The sequence below is a fragment of the Cetorhinus maximus genome, chromosome 25 (genome assembly GCF_964194155.1).
Source record: "Cetorhinus maximus chromosome 25, sCetMax3.hap1.1, whole genome shotgun sequence".
Taxonomy (NCBI): domain Eukaryota; kingdom Metazoa; phylum Chordata; class Chondrichthyes; order Lamniformes; family Cetorhinidae; genus Cetorhinus; species Cetorhinus maximus.
In genome coordinates, this window is record NC_135903.1 from 7,804,442 (window position 1) to 7,822,248 (window position 17,807).

Consider the following 17,807-nt stretch of genomic DNA (forward strand, 5'->3'; position numbering starts at 1 on the left):
GGTCTCTATAGAACTAATCTGTCCGAGTGTCCAAGTTTCTAGGGTCAAGGTCTCAAAATCATTAAACCAGCGATTAACCTCTGGTCTTTGAGGAGGTCAGCTGCAACCATGACAACACAAAAAACACAAGTCAATTCTTTCAGAGCTACACCAGGGTTTCCAACCTGGAAAAGGCACCTTCCTGAAGAAACAGTCAAAGAAAGAAATATAACTGGATTTGGCATCCACTGGATAAGCATTTCCCAGGATTTCTGCACCAGTGAGGAAGTGGTATTAAAAAAAGCAGTGACACTGCCAACAATCCACGTCCAGTTTGAACAATTAAAGTGTCAGCTGCACATCTGAGGAGCCAAAAGATGTTGGCACCATCCCCTCCATTTAGTGAAGCACATATGGTATTATTGTCACATTTGGGCCAATCTTGCAACAGGTCCTGTTACAACTGTGCATTACAGAATGTGAGAATGGGGGATTGCTTCATAATTTGGCAACGAAGCTTAATATTCTCCAGACTGGACTGGTCTCATTTTATGGCCTCTAACTAAATAAGGTTCTACTGTTCCAATGCTCTACAGCCCACCCTCCCCCTATGTAAACTCATCCAAAACTCAACTGCCTGTATCCTGACTCACGCCAAGTCCTGTTCACCCATCACCCCAGTGCACACTGATCTATAGTGACTCCCGATCCAGAACCAACTCAATTTTAAATTTCTTATCCTGGTTTTCAAATCCCTCCATGACCTCACTTCTCACCGTCTCTGATCTCCTCCAACTCTCTGGGATCCCCATGCACCTCCTATTCTGGCCTCTTGCACATCCCCAATTTTCACCCCTCCAGTGTTGGCCAGGCCTTTAGCTGTCTAGACCACGGGTTTTGGAAGTCCCTCCCTAAAGCTTTGCATCTCTCTCTCTCTTTTTAGATGCTCCTTAAAACACAATCCAACTGTGGCTCGGTGTCAAATTTTGTTTGAAGAAATTTCTACAGATGAGAGAGTATTAGTTACCCTAGGTGAACCTTCAGCCTTGTGTCCCGCCCCCAACAATTAACTTTAAAAATGATTTTTTTTGCATTAGCATGAATAAAAATTCTGCATTTATAATTAGATTTACTTTACATGAAAAAGGAGAATATTTGATACTAATTGAACATTCTCATTGTTCTACACTTTTCACAGAATATGTACTAGATGAAATGCACATTATAATGTGTAATATGCCTTATGATTTAACAGTTACTAGATGATTTTATGCATAATTTACACAATCAATAATCATTACCATAGAGTGACCTAGATCAAATGACCTAGTCATTCACTGGATCACAATTTTGGAATAGTCATGTAGATGCAAAAATTAGTAAAACTGCCACATAAGCAGAATGAGGAATATATGAAATTTTGGGAAAGACTGCAATGTAAGTACATGAAAATCTATATGTATATGTCAGTATATGTGAATATATATCAGCAAATCTAGACCTTTCATTCCCACTGCTGACACCTGTTTGTTTACTTATGAAGTTTCATGAATAATTCATTCAGTTTTTTGCCATCACCCTTAATTTTGCCACTCCAGGTGACTGCCTAAGTTTGCCGAGTGGTTACACTGGCCCTGAGCTCCTGTGAAACGACTTGGGGAATGTTTAACTTCGTTTAAGGCATTGTTCAAATGCAAGTTATTGTGGGAAATCATTCTCCAACAAAAGTAGCAATAAAATAAAACAACAACAGCCCAATAGATAAATGGAATGTATTCGTGGTTTGGTATCCACATTATACAAGTGTGTGTTTGTGCATGTGCATGCACAAATTGGCTGGGGGACACAACTGCTCTTGGCTGCAACATCCTCCTTACCCATCATGTTTGTGGAAAATCGTGCACAAAGTATTTAATAAGCAGCCGGGGTGGGGCTGTTATCGCACAGGGAACTGCATCCCAGCTGGCATACAAGCTCAAGGTGTGGAACAGTTTGTGGGTTGGTGGGGAGGGGGAAGGAGTGAAACAGAAGACTAGATTTGTGGTAGATATTTCTGCTTTGTACCATAGTTACAGTCATCAATTATCCACAATGTAATCTGCTTCTAAACCTGAAGAGCAAATTATTAGAGGGAAGCGAATGTTTAGTTTTTCCAATGGTAGTGATATTTATTACTCTTAATGCCTACGCCACATGGACTACAGGAGTTTAAGGAGGCGGCTCACCACCACCTTCTCAAGGGCAATTAGGGATGGGCAGCAAAGGCCCACATCCCAAGAACGAATATAGACTCACTGATGGTCAAATCAGAGAGGTTTCAAAGCTGACTCCATTACATGCACCTCAAATAGAAGAAAAAGAATCCTTTTGATTTATTCTTCTTCCCACCCCCCAGCCCTTTTAGTTTCCGCTGAAGGAATCAACCACTAACATCAGACTCAAGTCTTATGGCATCGGTTGTAATGGACTTTTGATTGACTTCACAACAACGTACACAGCTGTCGTCATGTTGATTTGCCCCATGACCATCAACATTTCCCAGATTCAAATCCCAAACAAATTTTTTTTTTTTTTTTTAAAAACAGGCAGCCGTTCTTGCTGGAGTCACTTGTGAATGATTCAGCTGGAAAAATTGTGGATCTTCCGATGCATCATCCAACTCTCAATGCTTGAATGAGAGAGGGGTCCAGTCTGCCCTCTCAGGTGGATGTGAACAAACCCAATGGCACTATTCCAAAGCAGCGCAGGGTGGTTGTCCCCAGCATCCTGGCCAATATTTACCCCTCAACCGACTGACCGCCTGGACATTCATTCATTGCCTGTTTTGCGGGATCTTGCTGTGCAGAAGTTGGCTGCAGCATTTCCCTGCCTTACCACACAGTGACCACACTTCAAAAAGTACTTCCCTGGCTGCAAAGCGTTTTGGGAAGTTCCGAGGTCTTGAAAGGCACTATATAAATGCAAGTTCTTTCCTTCAAGCACTGCCCAAGCCAAATGCAGAAAACAAACCTCATTGGCGAATGACTCAGGGATTTGCTTCTCTAGTTGGCAGGCAAACTTAGTCAGAGACAAGCACAGAACCTGAAACTAGAAAGCCCGCCAGAGTCCCACCAGTCAGAGTAAGGCAGAAAGTTAGCACAGTATCATGGGCCAGTGGGTAAATTCACCTATACAGACCAGAAAAGGTCCTAGGTCCTGCAACCTGGTGAATCATCTGAGCTCAGCTAGATGCAGAGCTGATTCACTGCAATTGGTTGGCGTTACCAAGGGAAATGTTTCTTCTGTAAATGGAAAGTGCTTCTGGTCAGAAGAAGAAAGAACTAACTTGCATTTCCACAATACCTTTCGTGGCTTCAGCTTTACAAATCAGCAAAGCGTAGTCACTGTTGTAATGCAGAAAATCGCAGCAGCCAATTTAAGCCCGGTAAGATCCCACAAACAGCAATGTGTAAAAGACCAGATAACCTGCCTTAAGTGATGTCGGTTGAGTGATCAATATTGGCCACACCTGCATGTATTGGAAATAATGCTGTGGGATCTTTATGTTCACCCGAGGGGTCAGAGAGGGCCTTGCTTTAATGTCTCATCAAGACAATGGCAGTGACATCAGACAGTGCAGCTCTCCCTCAGGACCGCACTGGGATACCAAAAGGACCGAGTACATTTACTAAGCATGAAAACCATTTCAGGCTCAGCACTGATGCTGCACAGGGTTCGATAGCCTGCCATCACTCAACGTATAAAGAATGATCACTCAGATGAAGTACCCATGGGTTCCTAGTATCCATGTAAGAGGAGAATTAAGGGGTAAATAAGTCTGACACACCTTCAAGTTTTTGTCTACGAGCAATGAACCAGGGGGCTGCAGCATCCTCAACTCCTCCAACTTTCAGTGGAAACTAGACATTAAAAACTCCCCCATGAATATCTTGAAATACAATATTGATAAATCAAGTTGAAGACTCCAAGCCAGATGGGACTGCAGCTCGAGAGGTACATCCCCAAATAATAATTAATTGCCTGGGCCATGTTGTGTCAAGGTGGCCTGCTCAGTTGTACCAGACTCGTCATTAACCTTTAACAGCTTGCAATTGCCAAAATCTCCAGCAATCATCAAATTTGCCAGTTCCATAAAGAGACAGACTCTGAAATCTAACTGACTGAACCAGCAGGCACCACAGCAGGGAGTGCAGAGCGGACATGAATTCAACACTGCTAAACGTCGGTTCCCTGTCTAGATTCCCCTCGAGGGCACCAGCAGTAATTACACATCGGGCTAAATGAAAAAATATTCGCTCTTTTTCTTGGGTTGATTCTCTCCGAAAACAGCTCATCAAGTGTGAAATAAGAGGAAAGCAGAGGTGTGAGAGGTGGAAGAGATTGAGTTGATCATTGTCCATGTAAGATTCAAGGTCACCATTTTGCCCTCAAAGCTGACGGGACAACAGAGATATGCTGTGCGAAACAGAATTATTAAAACTGGAATCTTTGGAGTATGATCACCTAATAGGAAGTTTCAGCAATTCTAATCAGGATATCTTATGCAGTGGCAGTTTCTTTGATCGGTTTTGTATTTCCAGTACCCTGGGACTGACTGTCACTGAACGTTTTATATCTCTCGTTACAAGGGGAGTCACCCTCACTAATCAGTGTCACGGAGACAGTGTGGGATTGATTCCCTTGCAGTAACTGAAGTAAGGCACTGCAGGTAAGAACATAAGAATGTAAGAAATAGTAACAGGAGTAGGCCATTCGGCCCCTCGAGCCTGATCCGCCGTTCAATAAGATCATGGCTGATCTTCTTGTGTTTCAATTTCCACGTTCCCATCTAACCTCGATATCCTTTGATTCCCTTGCCTAACAAGAATCAATCTACCTCTGCCTTAAAAATATTCAATAACCCCGCCTCCATCGCCTTCTGAGGCGGAGAATTCAAAAGTCACTCAACCCTCTGAAAGAAAAAATTTCTCCCCATCTCTGTCCTAAAAGGGCGTTTCCTAATTTTAAAACAGTGCCCCCTAGGTTCAAGCACAAGAGGAAACATCCTTTCAACATCCACCTTGTCAAGGCCATTCAGGATCTTGTATACTTCAATCAAATCACCCCTCACTCTTCTAAACTCAAATGGAAACAAGCCCTGTCTGTCCAACCTTTCCTCATAAGACAACCTACTGGGTTGGTCTATCGCTGGTACAGACCAGGGATATCCCAATTCTGACCCCTAGGCAATACAGTTAGTTTATCTCAATTGGATACATTGCCCCAAAAGGTTGTTCATGTTGGGTAAAAGACAGATTTGTATTTATATAGCGACTTTCACAACCTCGGCATGTCACAAAGCGTTCGGCAATTTAATAAAATATTTTTGAACTGTAATCACTGTAATAAAATAAGAAATGTGGCAGACACTTAAGTATTTTGTTGCTGTTTGTGTGCACAAACAGATAATCTGTTTTAGTAATTTTAGTTGGGGGATAAATGTTGGCCAGGACATTGGGGAGCATTTCCCAGTTCTTCTTCGAAATAGTGCAATGGATTTTTTACATCAAGCAGAGGGGGTTGACTGGGCTTTGGTTTAACATATCACTTCCGACAGCGCAGCACTCCCTCAGTATTGACACTGGCAGTGTCAGCCTAGATTCTATGCTCAAGTCTCTGGTGTGAGATTCGAACCCACAACCTTTGACTCCAAAGTGGGAATGCTACCAACTGTGCCATGGCTAACACAAAGTGGGGAGGGGTGAGGGAGTGGAGAGCAGGGGAGAAGAAATCCCCATTCCCAATTATTGACGGAGCCCTAATGGAAAGGTGTCTGAATGGCAATGATGACAGCTTTAGGCCCAAACATGCAGGCTTGCTCATGCCTCTTTGCCAGTCTCTGTAACTTGTCCAACTTGTCCAAGGTTCACTAAACTATATTTTAAATCCATAACCATTCTGTTCACCAATTACCCCTGCCCTTACTCTCCTGTACTCTACCCTGACGCATTAAATTTAAAACCTTTATTCTCATTTCAAACCTCTCCACAGCCCACATCCAGCAGCGCTCAGTCCTTTAACTCTGGGTTTTTGAGAGTTATTCCCCCAACTCTCCATTGGAAGTAAAGCCATCATTCACTTCAGCCCTACTGTCTGGAATGCCCTTCCTAAAGCATTCATCTCTTCTATCACTAATTTTGAAATCTTATGTTTCAACAACTACACTTCCTTGATTGTAAAACACTGGGATAGTTTGAGGCTATGAAAAAGGTGAAGTCCATTGTTTCCTTTGCTCACAAACCCTGCTTTCGACCAAACTTTGTCACCGTTCCTAGTCGTTCACTCACCTCTATTCTCCAACCATCTCTAATGCAAAGACCTTTTTCACATCAAACCTGCTACATAAATGCAAGGCACTATCTCGATAACCTGCGCACTTGCCAATGTTCACAGCTGAATCATGTCCCGTTGTGTTCGATACTGCGAGGTGAACAGTCCTTGAAACCTCACCACAGTGAAGGATACACCTTCACCATACAGACTGCAGCAGTTCAAGGCGGCAGCTTCACTGACACTTTTGCAAGGGCAACAAAGGATGGCCATTGACATCCCCGACCCAAGAACTAATTCTTAACCAGTCAGGAATGGTAAAAGAATGGGAGGAGGATTTAAATCAAACAACAAATTTAGGACCTGTTTCACATGGACAGGTCTTAGTCTCACTGAAACCTATTGGCTTTTTCATTCAAAACCAAAAATTTTTCGCCACTGAAGTTTTCTGTAAATGAGGAAATAATTAAGGAAGCATGCAAGGGTGAGAGTGGTTCAGTACATGTGACGTCAGGCACTCAGCCACCGTGACAGTTTTGAGAAAGCAAGTACATCGTGGGAATTCCTGTCACCTCCACTTCAATGAACACAACAGCTTAGCGCATTTGGAGTGACCCTGTTCATTCAAATCCTCCGAGTGCTGCAGGAGTTCAAAACTAAATGTCGAATGATAGAATGGTTACAGCACAGAAAGTGGCCATTCGGCACATCATGTCCATGCTGGCCTTCTGCAAGAGCCATTCACCAATGCCACTCCTCCAACCTTTTCCCCATAGCCCTGAATTTTTTTTTTCCTTTTCAGATAATGATCCAATTCTCTTTTGAATAGTTTGGTGGAATCTGTCTCCACCAAACTTTCAGGCAGTGCGTTCTAGTGCATTTCCTAATCAGTCACTGTGTAAAAAACGTTTGCCTCAAATCGCCATTTACCTTAAATCTGTGCCCTCTGGTCCTCGATCTTTCCATCCATGTAACAGTTTCCCTCCAGCTTCTCTATCCAGTCCCCTCATGAATTTATGGCACATGACAAGATCACAGGATTTCAAGTACTTTAGTACTTGATAGTACCTCCTACCTCACTGCAAACTAGGAATGGGAATGGAAATGTAAAGGACTCTCAGCTCCATCAGGGTAGACTGCCACATAGCTGCTGGCAATGTTCACAATGCTTGAGGAGAGTTTTGGCCAGAGGTTGGACTGGGTTCTCTGTGCCATTCCCTCTGTGCATCAGCAATGCCACAACACTCTCATCGATTGTCGCAAGTTGTAACAAACTGTCCTAATCTCCCTAACCGCAACCAATGCCCCAAGGAATTGCTTGTATTCAATAACGGGTTTTGCTTACTTTCTCTTTCCATTTCCCACCTCTCCTCCCTTCAAGGCATCGATTCCTTGCTGGGATTTGGTGTCGGAAGCAACTGCCATGTTTCACCCAAGGCCATTGTCCATTTCTTTTGACCCTTTACAGTAGGCATTTGCAGGATGCTCGACTGCTCATGGATTCTGGAGTCTCCCTTAATCATCCAAAATAAAGAGATTTCCTCAAGCGTGACTTACATTCCCAATTAGTCGAGACTGAGCAAGGCCATAGGGTCCATCTTAGCCCAACCATTCAGAAATTTCCTAAAGCATTCCCCCCCTTCACTGTAGCATCCAGTTATTCCTTAAATGAATTCAGGATTTCACCTTCATTACTATCTGGGTGCTTTTCCCATGTACTGATAACCATGTGTGAAATATAGTCCCAAAATTGTCTTTCTGGTGAACCCATGCTCCCAATGTCCTACTCTCACAGGGACAAGGGAGAGAGTTGAGTACGTTGGGCCTACACCTGCTGGACTTTAGCAGAATGAGAGGTGATTATAGAATCATAAAATTGTTACAGCAGAGGTGGCCATTCGGCCTATCAAATCAGTGCTGACTCTCTGCAACAGCAGCTCAGCTAGCCCCACTCATTAAAACCTACAGGATCCAGGGGGCACGCCAGGGTAGATGCCGAGAGATTGTTGAGTCGAGAACTAGAGATCTTCATTCATTCTCTTTAAAAATGAGATGAAGAGAAAGTCAATTTTTGGAATTGTGCCCCAGGGGGCAATGGATGTTCAGCCATTGAAGGCTGATGTCGATAGATCTTTAAATTCTCGGGGAATCAAAGGATATAGGGATTGGACAGGGAAGTGGAATTGAAGTCAGGGATCAGCCATCTTATTGAATGGAGAAGCAGGTTCGTGGGGCTTCATGGCCTACCCCCGTCCCTATTTTTATATTATGTTCTTAATTTACTTTTAAGTAGTTGTCCACATTTACATTTTTCTATATCATGTACATCTCTGACTTCTTCCAGCTGAAAGACTTCAATCTTTCCTCGTACCTCAATCCCTGACACTAGCAAACAATCCTTGTGGCTCTTTTCTACACTGACCTGCAATACTGGATTGACTCCCTTGTGCCTCAGTGATTAGAAGTGGAGGTGGTGAACAAGGTGCTGTAACCTGTAGGTTATAGTCGCTCAGTAGTGAGGGGAGTTTTCTTGGAGGGGGATGGGAAAGAGAAGGAATGCGTTGATTCAGGAAAGTTAAGAATTTGGAAAACAGCATTATTCCAATATATTCATGTACAGATCATCAATCTGAACTAGGGGGCAGCAAATGATTTGTATTTAATTACTTTTAATGCTTACTCCAGTATTTGTGATGATTAGTATGAAAAAAAGTAGAGAAACAGCCTGAGTTAGCCAGGCTGGTGTGGGCACACACCTTCTCCTCTTCACCTCATCACCGTCATATATTTACTTCATTTCCTTTGGAGTTGGTCACACTACAGATCTTCAAAAATCGCAAGGAGGTTTGAGTACAGGAGTAAATATGTTTTGCCGCAATTGTATAGAGCCTTGGTGAGACCACATCTGGAGTATTGTATATAGTTTTGGTCTCCTTATTTAAGGCAGGATGTATTTGCCACAGAAGGAGTGCAATGGAGGTTCACCAGGCTAATCCCTGGGATGCCAGGATTGTCTTATGAGGAGAGACTGAGGAAAGTGGACCTGTATTCTCTAGAGTTTCGAAGAATGAAAGGTAATCTCATTGAAACTTAGAACATTCTTACAGTGTGTGACAGAGTAGACGTTGATAGGTTGTTCCCCTGGCTGGCATGTCTAGAGCCAAGGGTCACAGGCTCAGAAGAAGGGGCAGGCCATTTAAGACTGAGATGAGGAGGAATTTCTTCACTCAGAGGGTGGTGAATCTTTGGAATTCTCTACCCCAGAGGGAAGCTCAATCATTGAGCATGTTCAAGACAGAAATGGTTAGATTCCTGGATACTAACAACGTCAAGGGATATGGGGATAGCACAGGAAAAATGGCGTAGAGGCAGATGGTCAGAAATGACCTGTCTGAATGGTGGAGCAGGCCCAATGGCCTACTCTTGCTCTTATGTTCCTACATTCTTAAAAGGTGAGCTCTCTTGCTTACCCATTCCTGGCAGTAGGGAGATACTGAGAAGCATCCTGGTGTGACTGTCTCTACATTTCCTTATTGCTGTGACGAATTAAACCTCCACATGATTGCAGAATCACAGGCATAAAGCATGATGCCTTCGCTTCCTAATGCTTTGCACACTTAAAAGAATTATAGGGAGAGATGCAGTGATATGCCACCCTTTAACAATTACCATTGCCCAAGAATTTTTAGTGAGTATTATTTGTTTAAACGACTGGCAGTCGGAGCGCAGGCAAGGGTGCATCCTTAACTGAAACAGTGTTGTCCTAATGCTTAGCCAAGCTCCAAGCAGTAAACCCAGATAAATGATTAATCCAAGCATAAATTATCACTGCACTCCAAATCACTCCCCTATCCACAAGAGAATATTGGATTTCCTGCCAGCTGTATTGTGCATATTTACTGGGTGAACTAGTTCTAATTACCCCTCCCCACCCCCACCCCAGCCTCCCCATTTAAACCAATGGCTGTTTCTCTGAATTTTCCCCGAGTTCCAAAACGCAGTGACATACACATGTCCTCCTTGCAATCGCTCTATCCCAAGATTGCCAAACTACTGAATTCCTCACATACCTCAGTCCCTCCTCCTTGCCACAGCATTTCAAAACACAAGCTCCTAATCTAAACAGTGCCTCGGGATTTGTCTCATTGGCTCATTTCAACCTTGGTGTTGTCTCTGGCGGGGGTGGGGACGGGGGCGGGAGGCAGTGGGGGTGCCTTGGCCCTTCACCTAGTTTTCGCAGTAACTCAGAGAACCTTCGGATTTTACTGCAGACCTCAATTCAGCTCCTGAAGTGTTAGCCAGCGTTGGATGAGCAAAATGACGCCAATGCGGCCACTGGCCTACTGGAGAATTGCAAAGTCAGTTTTCAAAGAGGTTGCTTAATTGGTTCAAATTTCACACATGAAGCATGAAGACAGCATTCTTGCTCATCCTACGCTAAAGCAGCAATTCTGTAACTGGAAGCATTTCACGGAGGGGAGATGAAGATTCCACCCCCCAGCCTTGTGAGCTGTTGTGATCTGGAATGCACTGATGCACTGCCTGGAAGGGCGGTGGAAGCAGATTCAATAACTTTCAAAACTGAAATTGGATTTATACATGAAGCAGAAAGATTTGCGGGGCTATGAAAAAAATCGGGGGATTGGAACTAATTCGACAGCTTTTTCAAAGAGCCAGCAAGCACAGGCACGTGGACCCATGGCTCCTTCTGTAATGTATGATGCCAAAGAATAGCTAAAGCAAACCAGCTTCTGAACATTTTAAAATTAACTTTGATAAATTCCACTCCGCACTCTTGAGCTCTCCTTGCAGCATCAGCCCTCAGCTACAATACGAGGAACTTCAAGCAGAGTCCTCAAAAAATGGCAGCAATTTGAACTGGCCATCAAGCCAGTGGAAAGCAAAGGGAATTCCACTGTTGGAATTTCAGAGAACAAGGCTCCAAACATCAACAGGATGCTTTGGGTGTAATTCCATCTACTAACTGTACGTGACCAGGCAGTTCCCAGCAGTGCCTAAGTCTTACTTTCTGCCTTAGAAATTGAGACTGTGTTTTGGCTTCATGTCACTAAATTCTAGAAAGGGAATAGGGACGCTAGATAGAATGCAGGATACTAGATAGGCTATTACCTATCATGAAAGATGAACAGACTGGCTCTCTTCTCCTAAAAGGGACAAGCTGAGGGGTGACCTAGCAAAGGTCTTTAGAATTAAATAGGTTTTCATAGAGTGGACACAAAGTAAGTGTTTCCACTTTTAGGGAAGAGTAAAAGGCACCTAAGAAACCAAACAGATAATTCAGAAGAAACTTTTTTTACCCAGAGATGGTGAGAATGTGGAACTCACTACCACATGGATTTGTTAAAGTGAATAGTATAAATGCATTTAAGGAGAGGCTAGATAAGCTTGAAGGAGAATGTAGAGGGTTATGGTCAATGAGTCACGTGAGGAAGGATGAGTGGAGGTGTGAGTGGTGCATAAACATCAGCATGGAATGGTTGGGATGAATGGCCTGTTTCTGGGCAGTATTTGTTTTTTTATATATTCCTTCATGGGATTTGGGTGTCGCTGGCTAGGCCAGCATTTATTACCCATCCCTAATTGCCCCTTGAGAAGGTGGTGGTGAGCTGCCTTCTTGAACCGCTGCAGTCCATATGGTATAGGTGCGCCCACAGTGCTTAGGGAGGGAGTTCCAGGATTCTGACTCAGCCACAGTGAAGGAATGGTGATATATTTCCAAGTCAGTATGGTGAGTGACTTGGAGGGGAATTTTCAGGTGGTGGTGTTCTCATCTATCTGCTGCCCTTGTCCTTCTAGATGGCAGCAGTCGTGGGTTTGGAAGGTGCTGCCTAAGGAGGCTTGGTGAATTCCTGCAGTGCATCTTGTAGATGGTATACACTGCTGCTACTGTGCGTCAGTGGTGGAGGGAGTGAATGTTTGTGGAAGGGGTGCCAATTATGCAGGCTGCTTTGTCCTGGATGGTGTCGAGCTTCTTGAATGCTGTTGGAGCTGTATATTTTATGTAATTCCATGTCCACGAGACAAAAATCTCTTTCAAACAAAACTTGCTGGCCTATATCAAGGCTCCAGCAAGATACTTACATTGCTGACCAGTTCCTGATTCTTCTTGATCCGTTCAAGTTCAGGAGTGTTGGCCACGGCACTAAATCCTTTCCCTTTGTTCTTTTCGAAATCTTCTTTGTATTGCACCTAAGAGGACGAAACAGAAAAGAGAGAGAGAGGGAGTTAACCAATCTCTTCAAAAACTAGGTGGCAACCAAGGTGGTTACACAGAATTAACAGCCTGGAAGCAGGCCATTCGGCCCATCTGGTATGTGCCAGTGTTAATGCTCCATATGAGCCACCTCCCAACCCAGCAACACACCATTCTATCCCTTTGTCCCTCATGTACTTACCTGGGACAAGGCCTTGGATGCAGGACTGTGACTGCTGGGGTAACTTTTACTGATAGTCTGACTAGGATGAAAATGTCACTGTTTCCTTTTTTTTTAAAACAATTAATGATTAAACATGAGGTACAGGAATGCTTAATATTAACCAACATACGTAACAGAGAGCTGCATTTGTATAGCACCTTTAACGTAGTAAAATGCCCCAAAGCATTTCACAGGAGCATTATCAAACAAAATTCAACACTGAGCCACATATTACAGCAGATAACCAAAAGCTTGGTCAAAGGTGTTTGTTTTGAGGAGCATATTAAGAGGAGGAAAAAGAGGTGGCCAAGTTTACAGGGTGGATTACAGAGTTTAGGGCCCAGGCAGCTGAAGGCATGACCACCAACGGTGGAGCAATTAAAATCAGGGATCCTCACGAAAATATTAAAAATGCTCCACTAACTCTATCCCTTCAACATACGAGCTTCCCCCTATCCATCTTTCAGGTATCCACTTTCCGCCAATTCAAGTGATCCACTAACGCCGGAGAAAAGCCTCTGACTCACTTTAGAAATACTGGCTCATTCTCAAAGTGGGATTTTTTTTTTTAATTTAAAAATCGAGGAGCTGCTTACCCAGTGCCTGTACCCAGCAAGAAAAAAGGGCAATCGAGAGAGAAACCAGGGCAGTAAAGTGAAAAAAAAAACACTGTCCCCAATCATGGGGAAATGGTGGTGTAGTGGGTAATGTCGCTGGACTAATAATCCAGAGGCCCAGGCTAAAGCTCTGGGGACATGGGTTCAAATCCCACCACAGCTGGTGGCATTTTGAATTCAGTTAAATGAATTCAATTAACTGGAATTAAAAGCTAGTCTCAGTAATGGTGACCATGAAACTATCATCGAATGATCTAAAAACCCATCTGGTTCACTGATATCCTTTGAGGAAGGAAATCTACCGTCATTACCTAGCCTGGCCTACATGTGGCCTGACCCACAGCAATGTGGATCAGTTAAGGTCAGTATGAATAGTATTTAAGGAGAGGCTAGGTAAGCTTGAAGGAGAATGCAGAGATTTACGTTCATTCAGTCACACGAGGGAGGACGAGTGGAGGTGTGAGTGGTGCATAAACATCAGCATAAAATGGTTGGGATGAATGGCCTGTTTCTGGGCTGCATTTTTTTTTAAATATATTCGTTACTGACTCTTAACTGACCCAGCAAGGTCAGTTCAAGGGCAATTAGGGATGGTCAACAAATGCTGGCCTTGCCAGCGATGCCCACACCCCATGAAAAAGAAGTCGTAATGTTCTGAAAAGGGCCTAGGTGTGCCCAGCAGAGTCCTCAGAGTGCCCATTGCAAGTAGATGTAGAAGATCCCACAGCACTATTTCAAAAAAAGATTGTTTGTAGGGGCGGGCTTAAAAGAAGTGACTACACTTCAGAAAAGGGTACTTTATAGGCTGTCCCAAAGCGCTTTAGGGCCAAAGGTAGTGAAAGGCACAATATAAATGCCAGATTGTTTCTTCCTTTCCAGTATCGTGGCCATATTTATCCCTCCACCAACATCAATGAAAAAGATAACCTGTTAATTATCTCATTGCATTTGTGGGAGTTTGCTGTGCACAAATGAGCTACTGTTTTTATTACACATAGAACATTAATGTATTTCAGTCTCCATGTTTCATGGCCCCTGTAAGGAGGCCAACCTTCCAGGGTTTATCTGCAGGACACGACCTCCAGGACACTACTGGGAGACACTTTGGAGAAAAAACATTGGCTATTAAATAAAATTATACTTTTTTTGCCCCCCTTTTCTTTGAACAGTTTCATTTATCAGTGATAAAGATTTCAGAGGCTTGCAGAAGGAGGAGTCAAAAATTAGCCAATTGGTTCGTGAAGAATTGTTTTGCTTTCCAATTGGCCATGGGGAGGTGGAGAGTCGTAATAATTAATATGTTATCGACCAATGGCAGGACATGGGACAGGGCAATTGGAAGTGGGAGGTCATGTGATGATGCCTGCAACTAGAGTTGACAATCTGACAGCACCCAGACTGAAACTTTGCACCTAGTCCCACTGAATAGAGCACTGGAAAAATTAATATCCAGGCAGGTCAAAACTCTAAGAGAGGTTATTTGTTTTTAATGAATATTCAATATCTCTCAAGGACAGCTCTTCATTTTAAACTCACTTTTCCCTCTCCACTTACTGCAATTAGATTTTGACAGTACCAGCAGAAGTGTCAAGAACCCACTTAACGAACACATGGCCCAAATCCCATGTAGAACAAGAGTTTAATATCAATTGAGCAGGAAGAATCAGCAACGTTTAAATCTGTAAACCTGGCTTCCTAACCAGATTTATTCATGAGAATAATTAACACCACATACTAATTCTATTCTTATTAAAAGTGTTTGCATTTAGATATATATTCCTATAAGAAATATTACCTTTAAAAAAGGGGGGTACAAATTAGGCACGGGGCAGGTGGGGGGGTGGGGTGGGAGAGGGTCAGCTATCCAATCAGCAGCCTGTTATACACAGCCCCAATGTGCAGTTCCATTGGAAGTTCAGTGACGGGTGGGAAAGTCGGTGCGATTCCCATTGGGCAGCGGGTTAGCTGAACACACATGATCTCCCGCTTTTCAGCTCATTAATTATGCATCTGCAAGGAGCACAGTCAATCTCAAGGTGGGGCGGGAAGGAAGTCACCCACCACGCCTTTCCCTCATGATGTCGGAGGTCTTGGCACCGTATTTAAACAGCAGTCAGACATCCATTCACTCGGTGCAGGTTAGGAGATCTGTACTACTCCTCCAGAGTCCCTGCAGCCACAGCTCAGACTGGAGAGGCTGGCAGGTGTGAGCAACCACATCCTGGGACATACGAGGGTGCCTCTGGCATTGCCTTTCATTCATTTCTAGATAAGAACACCACCTGAGATACACCCACGATCAGGCCAATGCTCGCTGTAGTGGTAACCCCCTGTTCGCCAGCGTCATGACCTTATAGAACCCCCTGCTGCCTCTTGCTGCTTCAGCCCTTGCTCCTCCTGGCCCTGTGCTAACCTATGATGGACTCTCTCCTCATCTGGGTGAGAACCATTACCAAGGCAGGGTTGCCTGCACCATCGACGCCTCAGTAGATTTTCGAACAAATTGAAGTGATATGTTTAGTGAGCATGTCCTTTACAGGTTTCCTTCCATCTCAGTCAGCTGGCCAGTGCCTGGCCTCTGTCTAGACATGGCATCCCCACTCCACCCCTTCCAGGTGAAGGGCATCCTGGAGGACCAGAGATGTGTTCCTCCCGTTCACACTTGACTGCGCATGGAGGCATCGCTTTTTGCCCAGGGTGATGAGGGCCATGTGCAAGAACCCTTCCTCTGACACTCTTCCTCTTGCCTCTGCTACCCTCGAGACTCTATGGAGAAATCATTGCCTTGACAGCATAGAAAGACTAACCGCATGAGCCCTAGTCAGCCATGACCATTCACCCAGAAGGATGGAGGTTTGGTGTTGTGAACTGACTGCCCCCCACCAGCCGTGCCCCTTGGAGGCATTCACCTCCCTCCCTCCCTTCATCCCTGCCTCTGACAGCGACCGATGGCAAATAACACAGAATAAACAACAGCTGCAAACCTTGCTGGGATCTTAATGTTGCAAGCCCCATGAGTCGGGAACAAACCTGCTACTGTATGGGGCTTCACCATAGAGAGGAGAACACAACTGAGCGTGGCTGACATCCTGCTGCCTCAATTATTAGGCTGTCTCTGTAATCAGCCACTTGTCCTGAACTTGAACTCCACCAACCCGAAAAGGCCTTCCTCCCACTTTGAGGGATCTCACTGGCTGACTAACTGTGTGGTCAAGGTCAGATTTGAAAAATGGTGTGCGTAACTTTTCAGACACGTTCCACCACCTTCTACCCTCCCCCTGTCACCCACCAACTTGCCCTCCATCACCCTTGACCCACTCAATATCACCATTCCTCTTCCCTCTGTCACCCTTGAACCTCCTCCCATTACCCTGGACCCTATCACAATCCACCTCCACATGCCTTTCCTCCCCTGGGAGCCAACGCCCACTATCGTCCCCATGCCCACCCTGACCCTGCCCACTCCCATTATCCGAGCCACCTACCTCGTTCCCCCTCTCTGACCCAGCTGATGAAAGCTTCATCGTCAAACTCTTACCCTGGACCTGCCACCATAACACATCCCACTCCTCCCTCTGAATGTGACCGCTCCCTCTTATCACCAGTCCCGGAGTTCACCATCCCCACTTACTGGACACACTCTTCCCTCTTCTGCCCTCATCCCTCCCCCGGACACACTCTTTCTCCACCCCCACCCACCCCCCACCCCCTTCTCCAGACGCACTCTCTCTCTGTCCCCTGACCTTTTCCCAGACACTCTTTCCCACCCCATTCCTTTCAGCCTTCACCTGCCTCCCATGTCCAGCCTTGGCAGAGTGTTTGATAACGGCACTCGATAGGAGTGACATTACGCGATGTCCCCAAGAAGGCAAAAAACAGAATCTACCGACCTCAAAAGTCACAGAAGAGGTGAAGCTCACCAGGTGCACAGCACTTACATACAGTCATAAAACTGAACATTGTAAACTCTCGCTGGCAGGGATCTTAATTCTGACGGGGTGGACTTTTAATGAGCATGCATTAGATGCCAGTGTGTGCAAATTGAGTTCCCAACATTGTTTGTCGGGAAGCTTGACCCACCTTGAAAGCTGGGAGAACAAAGTTCAACGTTTATCCCACCATTAGGAAAGATTTTTTGCCTCCCGCCAAATTAAGTGCCCCCGCCTACCACGATTCCCACTGCTGGTGGGACTGGAAGATTCCAAATCCGCTCCCTTTGTGCCATCGTCCCAGAGGAGTTTTTAACCACGGGTAGATTTTCTTTTTTAAAAAAATAGAAATGATTTATTTCTTTCAGTGTCTTCCAAAATCTAGAAGATGAAGCTAGGACTATAAGTCTCTGGTACAGGCCAGCAGCACAAGGCACAGATGGCAGATGCATTGCACATGTCAGACAAAGAGAGAATATTATTAATAACTTAATCCAGTTCTTAGTCCAGCAAACTTTCTTGCGCATCCTCATTTT

At 44.5% G+C, this 17,807-nt stretch overlaps 1 protein-coding gene across 2 annotated transcripts in view; it reads right to left on the reverse strand.

Moving 5' to 3' along the window:
• The window catches only part of lasp1 (LIM and SH3 protein 1), a 148,712-nt gene that overhangs the window by 13,579 nt on the left and 117,326 nt on the right, over positions 1–17,807 (reverse strand). For both annotated transcript variants that reach the window (XM_078529367.1, XM_078529366.1), the window contains exon 4: positions 12,391–12,498. In XM_078529367.1, coding sequence (XP_078385493.1) covers positions 12,391–12,498 — 108 coding nt within the window. The remainder of the gene's footprint in view (positions 1–12,390; positions 12,499–17,807) is intronic.